This window comes from Micropterus dolomieu, linkage group LG20 (assembly GCF_021292245.1).
Source record: "Micropterus dolomieu isolate WLL.071019.BEF.003 ecotype Adirondacks linkage group LG20, ASM2129224v1, whole genome shotgun sequence".
NCBI classification, from domain to species: domain Eukaryota; kingdom Metazoa; phylum Chordata; class Actinopteri; order Centrarchiformes; family Centrarchidae; genus Micropterus; species Micropterus dolomieu.
Window position 1 is genome coordinate 5,812,642 of NC_060169.1, and position 13,558 is coordinate 5,826,199.

Consider the following 13,558-nt stretch of genomic DNA (forward strand, 5'->3'; position numbering starts at 1 on the left):
TTTAGAATATATCCAATAAAAAAATGAATAAAATTCAGTTCTGTTTTGTAGTAGAAGCATTAGCTGACAAAAGCTTTACAACTGTTAATTTTAACCAATGCCTCCAATACACAAAACAAATCCTTGTAAGTTCAAAATATGAAGTCAGGTACAAATGATTCATAAATTAGTATAAACAGTTTTTTTTCAGTTGATCTACACCGACATTGCTTACACATAACACAGAAGTATTTGCCCTGCTACAATCTGTCCTGCTGTATCTGGTGTAGCTACATGGGTGGGCAAAAAATCCATTGAACGGTAGAGTGGATTTTTTTTATGCCACCCGCCTTTGGTGTCAGTGATTCTTTAAGAGTTTCTTTAGTTCATAAAATATTTGTATGAAATGCCTTCTGATAATTTGTCAAAGCTTTAAAGCTGTGTAAATGTTTTTCAGCCACATGGGGATAGAGGAATTCCACCACACACATAAAGCACAATCAGAGATTTTTGCTGAAAACAGATGCCTTAGTCTGAACTATACAGTAAATATGCAGTAAAACCATAACCATGAGTTAAAAGAGGCTAAAATAAAAAAAAGCTCTGTAGAGCCACAGAGCTAGGTAATAATTCTCTGTGCATGTGTCAAATTACAAATAGACATTTGATAAATTGTTCATTTCAAAATATTGATTAGTGGATATTTTAAAAAGGCAGCACTGTTTCCAGTCTTGCTATTTCCATCACTTAACTCCAATACTTTTACAGCCACTGGGAGATGCTGTCCTCCAGATGATAACCACTTTAAAGACAAATTTTCACTTTCAATGAAGCAAAATTAGTTTGAGGAGGAGTAGTTTTGAGTTCTGTGTGAGTGGATGTCTATAATAAAATTTTGGTTAAGTGCCTCCTTCAGGTGCACAATATTGCCATTTGAAAATCAGAATCAGGTTTATTCATGTTTTCCCAGCTTAACATGCTGCTTCAGATTTCAGATCTTGTTGTAATATTTTATCAGGTTGTTTGGTGTGTGTGTGTGTGTGTGTGTGTGTGTGTGCGCACATCGTGAGTGCTCACACACATCCAAACATAAAAACACCATTCATAAACACAAGTGAAGTGTCAGTTTTTCATCCCAGAACTGTTTTAAAGAATAGTCAGGGGAACCACTTTGCACATTGTAATGCCGTCATGAAACCGTAAACTGCAGGAATTCAAAGCCTTTTTTTGCGCTGCTGCCAGTATTTGATGACTAACTGAACTAATACATTTATTTCTCTCTTTCTAGCCTTCTGTGAGGAGGGATGCAGGAGCGGAGGGACCTGTGTGTCTCCCAACACGTGTGTCTGTCCCTCAGGATTTACAGGACGACGCTGTGAGACAGGTAATACTTGAGGACGCCACCTGACCCCTCACATGTTATGCTTGTTCAGTTGTCCCTCCTAATTAAAGCTCAGCTGGAGCATCCTATTGTGTTTATAGAGTTTTGAAAGTGACATCAAAGGAATGGTCATTAGGTTGCTCTGAGGGCTCAGCAGTTGCTCCTCGTCTCTCTTACTTACACACACACACACACACACACTCTTTCACTCTCCATCTCTACAGCCCTGTGTTTAAATTGGACACTGTAGAGATTGAGGATCCCAGGAGAGCTGTAGAAAAGGACAGCTAATTCTTCTCTACTCTCTGCTTCAATATTCCTTCTTGTTCTTCCTCCCTTCCCCTTTTCATTTACTGTCCTTTTTCACCTTCTCTTTCTTTTCCTCTCCTCCTTCAATTTCCTTTCTCCTCCATTCTTTTCCAATCTCATACTCTCCTCTCTTGTTTTTCCTCCTCTTCTTCCTTTGATCTTCTTGCCTCCTCCTCCTCTTCTCCTTACTGTCTTCTCTGCCTCTCCTTTCCTCCTCGGCTACCTGTCCCTCCTTCCTTCCCTCCTTCCCTGTCTTCTTCTCTCCCTTCTTCTTCTCTCCTCCATCCTTTCATCATCTCATCCTCAACCCTTCTCTGTCCTCATTTGCTTTCTTTCCCATTTTCGTATCCTTTCCAACACTCTTTTTCTCTCTATCTTCCTTCCTCTCTTCTCCTTTCCCCGTCCCTCTTGCCCCCTTTATTCTTCTTATCTCCTTCCTGTTTTCCTTTCCTTTCCTCTATTAAACTTTGTGTGTCTGTGGTCTCATTTTACACAAGTGATCAACCTGCTCTCATGGATCAACACATTCACAGGTCAGCTATCCACAACATGTTGCCATGGTTTCCTTTTAGATACCAGGTTACACATACATGTGTCCATTATACCAGGTCACACATTCATACAGAGTGCATAATATTAATGAAACCATTTATTTCATATTAATTATTGCCCTTTACACAGTAAAACTAATAAAACATTTCCAGTCACCGTTGCAGGTATAACTTATAGCAGTAATTAAAATGCTTTCTGAAATTAGAATTTTTCTACTTACAGCAGGTTTGAGTTTTCTCATGGGTCTGGATCTAAATTCTGCTGAAGTTCTTTTAAGTTTCTGAACTGGAGACAACCTGTGCTACATCTGATCTCTATGGGAAATTTCAAAACTGTGTGTGTGCATGGAGGAGAAGTACATGAGCATGAGCATGTGAAGCGTGGATAAATAATCAGTGGGAATCAGCGTGCAACACATTTTATGTAAGCTGGCAATCAACCAAGGACTAATTAAGCTCCCAATAAACAGCATCAAATATCTATCAATTAATTAACGTGGGACGCTAATATTTCAACGCCGTTCTCTGAAAATGAAAATTTAGATCCAAAAGCAACACTTTGCCTTTGAAACTTGGCTCATTTGTGCCTATAAATTGAATCTTGATAACTAACAAAATGTAGGGTTGGTTTGAAAAATCAAAACATTGCATCTGCTAAACGAATCTATTTCTTCTCTTTGAACCACTTTACAAGAGGTGAGGGGAGGAAAAGATTATGCAAAGAAGAAAATAAACTGTTGAAATGAGGAGCAGATGAGGAGCAAAATATGGACTTAACACATCATCTCACTAATGAGGCTCCTCCCTGTGGCCCTCTGGCTGCTGCCTGAGGCTGCTACAGATGTGATTCAGTGCAAAATCATTCTGTCTCTGTCGAAATCTGTGTCTTTCTCTGGATGTCAAACATTTTATCTACACTTATATCTCATTTGCAGAAGCTGAATTCTACTCACCACATCTGAGCCAACAGTGACATTACAGTTTACTTTAACAGTATGTTTAGATTTTTAGATAGTTAAGTTTAAGAGATAGAAGAAAATCCTGAACATTAGGAGACAAAAATGTGCATGTGATTGATTTTGCTGAATAATGTGGGTAAGGGTGTAGGGTGGTGATGGTACAGTGGATAAGACACATGCCTTTGTTGTGGGTTCAATTCCCCACTGTGACACATCCACCAATGTGTCCCTGAGCAAGACAATTGAATAAATGTAATTGCAGCTGAAGTATTGAAAGCAATGTAAATATAAAAATTTTAATGTCTTAAAAAGCTGATAGTTGGGTGCTTCTGAAATGTATTTGTATGAGGGTAATAATTCAAATTCAAGCTGTGGCTAAAGTTGAATCACTAAAAGAAGTGGCTTTTGAAGTGCAAGTGATTGTGAACAGGTTCAGATGAAGTGAGAGTGCTGAAAGGACTTGAATTGTAAGCACAAACTGTAAGCTCTGAAAGGAATTTAAGTGTTCGTTGAGGTGTAAATGATAATAGGAGCCGGACGTGACAGTTGAAGTGTCCCAGTTACCTCAGATTAAGGATATAAATCATATTGCTAAAGTGCTTACAAAAACTTGTATTTGTACAAGTGCGAACTCCGTGCAAGACATGTTATCAGTGTCTGTCTCTGTGTTTCACTCTCAGCCTGTCTCTACATCTGTCAAACTCTTACTGTATGTCTCATGGACATCTGCCTCTATCGTGTTTCAACTCTATTGCTGCTTGTCTTCCCTCCTGTGTAATAAAACACATCACTGCTCCACTGATTTTTTTCTTTTGTGGTATATACTGTAGCTCAATTGGAGGTTAAGAGCATCTAAATATAAAGCCGATGAGAACAGAGTCGATCTTTTCATCTTCTCCCACATTGATCCATTACCGGGGGTTGCCTGTCTTTCTTCAGTGGGTTCATGTAGCCGCCACAGATCCACTGTTAGATCCTTGTGATTTATTTTCTGAAATGTTTTACTCTAAATAATCAAAAACTCAACAGCTGACCTTACAATGAACTCCCAGTTCACATATTATTTATTGTGTGCATTTTTGCATTGCTTTGACCACTATAACACATACTCTTTGGCGTACCGGGACATTTTCTTGCGCACCGGCACTTCTCACGAGCTGTGGGTACTCTAGTCTGCCCTCTTCACCGGCAGAGACAGAGTAGGGAGAAGATCAAGTTGCAAATAGGGCTACTATAAACAATCTGTAGACAGACTTTGACCAAATAAAGTGTAACCTATTAATATATTAGCATTATACAAAAATTAAACTTTTTATTCATTGTCATAATTACTAGCTACTCCTCTAGGTGGATAGTGCTTCTGCAGTGGACAGATGTAGATTTAGCCAGTGCCAGGATGCCATTGTACAAAAATGTGTTCCTTTTGCCTCCTCTATTCTTGAGGGCAAAATGTTCCTCTTGAGGGCAAAATGTTCCCGTTGTTCTGTTTTTCTAAAATTAATATTGCCATTACTTGAAGCCCCAACCTTCGTCTTTTTTGAAAACCAAAATATAAGTAGCAGTAGCCTTAGCAGTAGTGAGGGAGAAGGTGTTGCTTTCTGTTAAGGAATTATTACTTTACTTTTACTTTAAGGGTTGAATTTCACACAGGTTTCCCCAGGTCATGTTAGGGTCATTTGCTGAGCTAAGGTAAGCCAAAGGTTAGGCCTGTGACTCTCTAAAACAGTAGGTCAGACTCTGTCTCTCCTCTCTGTTTTTTGGGTTGACTGTCTGATGCAGCTGCTTTAATAAGGATGAACTCTGTGATCCATTTCCTTGGTAACCCAAGGTTGAGATTATCTTTACTTTGTTTTATTACAGGTAGACGGATCGAAACGCATTGAATTGCATGTGGCTTGAATGACACACAATGTGACTTAGGTAAACTTAGGTAAACAAAGTGACTTGTTTTGAACTAATATCCAATATAATCTTCACAAATGTATAGATGGGTGAACCTTATTTGCACAAATCTCTGTAGCTCTAGGAAGGATAAATATCCTCCAACAGGAAGTATCCTTCAGATTTAGTTTGTTACTACACAGTGTTAGCACTCTGATCTGGCCAGCCTCCCTGTTCAATAAACAATGTTGTGCAAGACATCCTGAGTTTCCTGAAACCTTCTTCTCCAATAAGTGGTGACCCACTCACAAGAATTTCCATCACACTTTCTTTGATGTGTATATTCAGTATAATATGAGTTGGAGTTGTGAGATTCAGTCAAGCTGCAGGAATGATTAGAGCAGTCAAAAACTGGGTATATGAGGGCTGTTTTAAGACAGACTTGATACATTCTGAACTTATCCTTTAAAATTTAACTAACCTGGGATACCATTGGTCATTGTCAGTTGTCATTTCACTGTAATACTCTTGTTGTGATATGGAAGTGTTGAATTTGCATTTTTAGTATCCTTAACACATGTTTATATACATATACAGTTGTCATCTTTTTTTTACATTCTCACTTTTATTCAGTAGCAGCACTTTGGCCTTTATTATGATGAAACTAGCCATGTTCATTGTGTTGGAGGTATGTGTCAACCAGTGCAACAATATGGCTCTTTATCTTAGGGTGAGTTCACACCAACCTTGGTGCAGTGCATTTGGGTTGGTCTGGTCTACCTTGAAGAGGTGGTCTCGGACCACTGTCAAGTGAACTCTGGAGCCGCTCATTTCACAACCAGGAAGCTACCACTGTATGTGTCATTTAAAATAGTAGGCTATTTATTTATTACTTTACTATTTAATGTATTATTGTTGTTATTTATAATATTTCATATTTATCAGAATACTTTTAATTATTTTAGGCCAATTTGCTTTGTTTTTGGTACATCCAAAAACATGTTAAGACAAAGGCAAAGTACTGCAACAGTTGAGAATAGAAAGTGGGGAGACTGACTGGGGCTGTACACCTGTCAACGTTTGACCTTAATGTTCAGTATGAATGTAGAGAATAGAAAAATTACAATCAAAATATGAAAGAGATTGTATTACAATACTATAACAACAAATATGTAAATATATAATAATAGTAGGACAAATTAAAATAATATTTAATATTTATACTTGATGAAAAGTCGGCACGTTTTGATATATTGAACTTTTTTATGTATGTGTTTTTATGTATTCCCGAGAAAAGTAGCCTATGGGTTCCTGCTGGGGTCAGTGAGGGAGCACAGGAGTCACCAGCGGTTTTCCGCTGCTCTTTGGACACAACAGTTGCCTTTCTCTTCGTATCTATTGTAAATGTACTTATTTTCTTTTTGACAGAATCAGTGCCCCGCTGGATGCCGGATATGCGGCGGTGACTGTGTCTGCTATTTTAACCCAGTCTCTCTCTTTAATATCCCCAGATAAGCGTTACGTGAATTTGGTTTCTGCATTTTCAGTTTATGCTTCATTTTTAAAAAAAAAACGACCAAAAACAGCGATTAAAAGCCGTTTAGCTGGCGAGATGAGAAAGGTGGCATCAGTTGCTGGGTAACAGACATACAAGTTGATAACCGATGTTGGATTGAGTATGTAGGATTTCCTAACCTGAGATAAGATAGGATTCCCAAAGTTAGTTAGAATTTGGTTCTGTAATACCAAATTGGATATTCCTATCTTAACTTAAAACTTAAGATAGGAACTTTCTGTAATACGGTCCCGGCACTTGAGCCACGCAAGCGATCAATGATGCTCAGCAGCCTCCCCGTGAACACATCATGAACGGGACTGAACACGGAGACCAACGGGGAAGATGGTACCGAGGTGATATACAGAGTTTATTGATGAACGGATACATTTACTTTTTGCTAAACCACTAACTGTACCTGTCTGTATCTATGGCAAGTTAGATCGGTAAGCTGTGCTGCTAGCTGTCCTTTATTAGCTGAGTCAGCTCCAGGGTGCCAAGAGCCAAACCCGGCAAGAAAACCACCTCGGTCCTGTATTCCCTGTCGTCAAACTGGCCTCTGTCTGTTTCAGAGGCTGTGTTCGGTCCCTGTTTGGCCAGTGTTCTCTCACTGACAGCTGAACCAGTCCGCACAGAGTCTGCGTGACTGTTTGAATGGATCATTAGGCTACACTCACTGTATACAATTAATATAGTTATTTTTCTCTCTTAAGCCAATAACCTGCAAAATAATCTTAAAAACCAACATGTAAATGAATCGTGATCATATCGTGATCCTGCCTGAAATCGTGATATGATATTTTTGCCATATCGCCCACCCCTAGTAGGGATATATATGCATTAATTCGTTAATTCACTTGAGGAGATACAAATGGATTCTGTAAACATAAACTGCTTTTTTCCAAAAAATAAAAAAACAAAAAAAACTTCACACACCTAATCTCCTTCCTGCTCTTGGATACTATATCATGTTAATAACAAGTTATTGTAACAAGCAAACATTTTGTCATCTGCAATTATAAGAGGTAAATAAATTAGTAAAGATATCAGCAGTAGTACAGAACAGCGCTGCATGCATACATTAGTGCTTGTCTGTGGTCACTTTAACTGCTCCTTTAATCCAGCAGGTTGTTAATTTTATACCCATTTACTGGTCACAGACTATCAGGTAGCAACAAACACAAACCCTGGGTGTTTCTGTCTGAGGACACATTACTGTAAATGTACCATGCGACTATGTTTTTCCAGTAGATTAGGCTGCGATAGGTGTAATTATGTAAAGCTCAGCAGGCCAGAGGATTCTCCAGGGAACTTGGTGATAATTTTAACTGTGTGGATTAATTCTTATTTCCTCAGTGAACTAAAACTCACAGCTCTTCACAGTCCAGACTGTCTTAAAGTCTTCACATATCCCTGCTGGGAAAATCTACAGATGGGGTAGAAGTGAAGCCCTACAAAAAGTACTTAGTGCTCTTGTTTGCATTGTAATGGAAGAAACAGGGAAATGTGAAATGCTGTCTGGCTGCTTTCCTTCCTGTGGCTGTTAACAAAGTTTGATGGAGTGTATGCGTGTGTGTATTATAGCAAAATGTACTTCTAGCACAGGAAGGTCAGCTGTCCACTCCACTGCCACAGACAAAGAGAATGGAGGGCTGTTCACACACAAAGACTCACCAGTTAACAAATAGCTTTATTAGACTATGAGCTGCAGGAATTATTGACTGTGTGTGAATGAAATTAGCTTTTATTACGTCTAAATAAAACGGGTCTTACTTAGGGCGGGTGATGAATAGGGTTTTAAAATAACATCTCTCTGTCATCGCTCTCCATAAAAAGAGATCTAGAGACCTGGTGGAATTAGGTATTTCTGTGCTTTCAATTGGTGCTGTGGATTATCACAGGTCTCGGATCAGACAGATAATCTTTTAAGTTCAGGTTTTTTAGTTTCACCTCCTTATTCCTGGTGGGTACATCATTACAACTGTGTTGTGTTGAGAAGCATTGTTGAAAACCCTATTTTAGTTTTTGATTTTCTATTTTTCAGTCTTGGCAAAGTCGGTTTTTCAATGCAACATTTAGGTCCAGAACAATATCTTGTCACAACTACTGGTCAGATTGGCATAAAATGTTACCTGGATATACTTCAGAAAAGGGTGCACTATTTGGATTTTCATGCAATTTTCTGTAAATAATTATGGTCACTCGAGGATGAATATACAAGTTTTTGGTAGCAGCTGACCTTTCCTGTAGTGCCATGTTATGACCCACTTCAGTCATTGGGCCATGAAGGAAAATATTACAATGTAATGGCCATTATTTTAACATTCAATTGTCCATGAAATTTATAAAGCATAATAATGCTCACCAGAGGATGAACCCGGTCCACTTTGGATAATGCACACATACACATTCCTCTCGTGCCACCCACAAATCACAACCTCAACTACACTCTAGTTGAGGTTAGCTGGTGTGGAAGCTAATTTACCCACTTTTTCCTGTTTCCTGGAATAGAAAAATCTATTTTGAAAAAGACAAAAGAAAGTTTCAAAACCTTCAACAAAAAAAAAGCCTGAAGAGTTGACATCAGGGAAACGGTACAATTTCTGATAGCACTTAATGTGGTTGTCACAGCAGACAGGAACAGAATAACATTGTACGATGTACACCTGCATTCAAAAAGGGAATGACAGCTGTTATGGTTCCATCCTGTTCCACCTTGAAGAATAAAACTCGTCTCCACATAATCCCGCTAAATATGGAAGGTAATGAGTTTATTTCAGTTGATTAAAGAAAACAACCACATAGGAGTGTGCGTTTGTGTGTTGGCACCAAGTTGAGCATTGAGATAAAAAAAAAAAGTTGAAAGCTTTTCTATTTTGAAACTAGAATACGTGTCAATTTTAATATGGATACAAATAAGTCAGAAGTGGCCAATTTTGCGTTGTATTCACTCTGTACTGCAGCACATTCGATTAAAAATAGAATAAGACAATAAACCTACAGCAGATAAACCGTGTAGGCATTGTAGCTGTTTTTTCACATAGCTCCCCAATTTTAGGAGACAAATGTTTAAAGGACAAGATAAACTTAAATGAATCACATTTACAATTTTGTTGCAGATTCTTTACAATCAGTGATTATCGGAAGTCATTTGGTATCTTCCCAAGTGATGTTCTTCTTGGCCTCTGTTGTAGCTATTCACTCCGTTTAGTGCTTTTCTTCCATACAACGCTCTCTCCACAATTAACATAAACAGGCTTATTTGTTTATACAAAAGTGTGTTTTGCATAAGACGTCATACTCGTGGTACAGAATGTGGAGTCTAAAAACATATCTGTAGGTAAGAAAATGAATAAATAATAAGTTAGTTTATTTATGTTCATTCTTTTTTCTTCACTACCTGTCTTTTTAAATCCCTTCACTCCATTTGTATATGAATTTGAAACCGGAAACTGTAAACTCAACAGCACACAATTTGTATTCAATACATCATCTGATCACAATTAAGCTCCACATTTTTTCTCTTTGTTTACCCGGGGCCAAGGAGTATCTTTACATATTTTAACATCATCATATTGTGTGTTTGTTTCTCAGTAATGTAGTTGTTTCATAGCAATGACGAGATAAAAATCCTGTCAGCAACGATACAAAAAGTGGATAGATGTTCAACACTGTCAGACCAGCAGCAGTACCTCCAGTCATGTGTTTCATTAAATAGAATTTGCTGTGTTTGTGGGAGGGACCACATCTTTGTTGCTGGAGTGGGCACCTGCACAGAGAGACCAGTGGAATGGGATCTGGATGGATAGCATTGTTCTAACCAATCTTAGTGCTTTTCATGTGTCTACAATAGAAATGCAAAAACTAATTTATTTGTTGTGATGTTTATCATCTGATATGAGAAATTTAGTTCTATGACTAGTGTTCTTGCCCTTGGTGTACTGTGTGTGTGTGTGTGTAATTAAATCTGTACCACAGTCACATTACTTTTCATAATTTAAGTAAAAGTGTTCAATGTCTCCGGAGTCAGAGTCACAGTTCTGTTGCCCCGGATCCTGTTATGGTACCCATTCAGCTAATGGGACCGCTTAGATTTTTTTGGAGAATGAATTTGACAGGTGGAGAGTAGTCTTCTTCTTATACATTGTATCTTTAATGATGCATTGATCTTCTCTGAAGAAATCTGATCACTAATGAATTACATCAATGCACCTTTAGCATGTAGTATAACCGGCCCAAGCATGTGGACACATGCCCTCTCATGCACACACACAGCACTGCTCTTTTGATGAAGGGTTAGCTTCTCGCAGCCACTAGTCACCTCCAATCTAAGTATATTTCAGTGGGATGTCAGAGAGGGAATGTTTTGGTGTAGCTCTGACCGAATCTCTGACCTGAGAGGCTGACACAGGGCAGCCCTCCTGGCAGCTGTCATGTCTTATTACCTACAGTGCACCAGGCTAACAGCGCAACGACAACCCATACTGGTAAACGGCTCGCCCTGAGTCTCTCTGTTATCTGTGTAGAGATAAATGTGTGTGTGTCTGTGTGTATATATGTGATACCAAAGGTATCAACTGTGACTTTTTTCTCATTTAACTTTGAAAAAAGCAATTTAAAAATTATACAGCCATAGTAAATTGGATTCAGTAAGAAATTAGCAGCTTCTGAAGCAGCAAAGTTACAGTGCCTAAATCTCAACTTGGCAAGATGTTCTTTCGCTTGTATCGTTTGCACTGCTTTCATTATAAGTGTACTGATTTTTTACTACTTAGAGTCAGTCTGAGTCAGTCTGTGAAATAACAAGTCTGTGGGTGGCGCTTTATTAGTGGCTGATTTCACCAGAATCCACTTCCATTTTAAGTAGTCTTTACTCAGACTCGTTTTCACTCTCAAACTGACATGAAAAGATTTAAAGAACAACAATAAAAAGTTTTGTGCATTTTGACTTTAAACTTAATTTTACAGACTGTGGATTCTTTATACAAAACTCTACAACCCTTGCTCACTTATAAAAACCTTCTTAGAATCCATTATATAATATGGAAGATGCCTGCCGGTCGAGCCACAAACTATTAATTTGCTTGAGAGAGGGGGTTGTGTACATTCAGTGACAATATGACATATATGCATACATGACAGTTAACGAGCAGTCCCTCGCTACCTTTACCTGTTTGCTATGGTTCGCATTAAAGTGATTGTGACTGAAGGTCAAGCTTTTAACCAAAGGGATGTATGCACAGGTCGGGTCTTACAGCAAGAAGCAAGAGAGCTGCAGATGAGAAGCAGAGCTCACGGCATACATAATGGATGAGAGAGATTTACTCTCCCGAGAAGGAGAGAAGTCCTAACGCCTCTGGGCTGGGCATGTGTATGCACCCCGCATACCAGAGACAAAACAAGCTGAGTAGAAACGGCAGAATGAGTGAGGAGAAGAAATAGAGAAGTGGGAATGACTCTACTGCCAAATGGTGTGATTTCTGAAAGATCCTGATCCCTGCTGTGGCAGACAGGCTGCAGAGATGTTGGCTGTCTAATGTGCCGCTGACACAGCTCTGCTGTTGTGGCATTGGTTTGTTCTGATTGGAACAGCCTCCACTATTGCAACTAGCACAGATCAAAGAACAGGCAAAGAAGACTTAAAATGAGCTGAAGTTTCAGGTTTATGTTCGTTGCCGGGAAAATAATTTGGACTAATGCTGATGCTACTGTGTGTGTCCTCAGATATCGACGAGTGTGCAGAGGGCCTGATTGAGTGCCACAACCACTCCCGCTGTGTCAACCTGCCCGGCTGGTACCACTGTGAATGCAGAAGTGGTTTCCATGACAATGGCTCCTACCTGCTCGATGGGAGCTCCTGCATTGGTGAGCATACATAGAATTCAAAACATCCTTATTACTGCTTGGAAATAACAGCTTCCAAACCTCTGCATGTCCATCACCAAGCTACCATAGACATTTTCCCTCTCTTTCGGTATTCAATTACTCAGGAATTCTGAATACTGTCACCACATGGCCTCCTCTTCAAGTCTCTTTTATCTCTGGTCTCGTATATGTTCGCTTGATGGTCATTCTTTGTGTCATTTGTCCTCTTTGAAAATTTAACATGTAGACCGACTGTTATGTAATGTATGGGTGCATGTGTGTTTGCTCTAACATACCATCCAGCAGGCTTACAAGGAGGCTAATTAGAGGTCTTCTCACCTTTCCAGCTCAAATGTCTTACCATGCCATGTGAAACCCACGCGCACAACCCTTAATGAGATATTCATGAGGAACACACATCAGTCTTGTGAAGCTATTAGATGTTGGTTTCGTGTGCCCTTTCTCATGTGCAAGCCCAAAAAGAATGAGCGATGCAGAGTTCAGGGATGAAAATTAACACCCGCCAGGCTACCCGCCACTTTGGCGGGGAAGTATATTCAGCATATAATTTCTATTTGGCGGTGATTAGCAGCAGTCCAGCGTTCTTGCTGGTTGTGTGTCGCACTTAAATTGGTCCCCGATGTACTAAGGTATGTAAAGTCATGTAGCACACGGATTAGAGACATTCATTGGTTGTTATGTTCTTTTCATGTTACTTGTGTTTGATTGGCATAGATTTGTAAGGGGTGGGCGTTAGGGGACAGGGGAGAGTGAGAGTGTAGCCTCTTTTCATACGGAGATCAGCGTGAAAAGAATATCCGCATTTATATCGTATTCGCTTATTCATACTGATCAAAGGTTTTTCAGCTTTATCCCGTGTGAAAAGGCCTTTATCCCGCAATCATGTGTGCGGTCTGGCTTTACAGGAACCAGCGGCGTGTCGCGGCATGTCGGCTGTGGCTTTTCACAAACGGATTGTTCGTCTTTGTCTCGTGTCTGTCACCAACTTTCCCTGCTCAGAGGCGTATAAAATCTGCTCCATACCTTTCATGAAGTGCAGCAAGCCAGCAGATTGGCG

General features: G+C 39.4%; 1 protein-coding gene across 2 annotated transcripts in view; it reads left to right on the plus strand.

Moving 5' to 3' along the window:
* LOC123958845 (protein kinase C-binding protein NELL1-like) overlaps nt 1–13,558 on the plus strand; it is a 282,963-nt gene that overhangs the window by 251,424 nt on the left and 17,981 nt on the right. For both annotated transcript variants that reach the window (XM_046032522.1, XM_046032521.1), the window contains 2 exons: nt 1,268–1,363; nt 12,340–12,480. In XM_046032522.1, the coding sequence (XP_045888478.1) occupies nt 1,268–1,363; nt 12,340–12,480 (237 nt within the window). The remainder of the gene's footprint in view (nt 1–1,267; nt 1,364–12,339; nt 12,481–13,558) is intronic.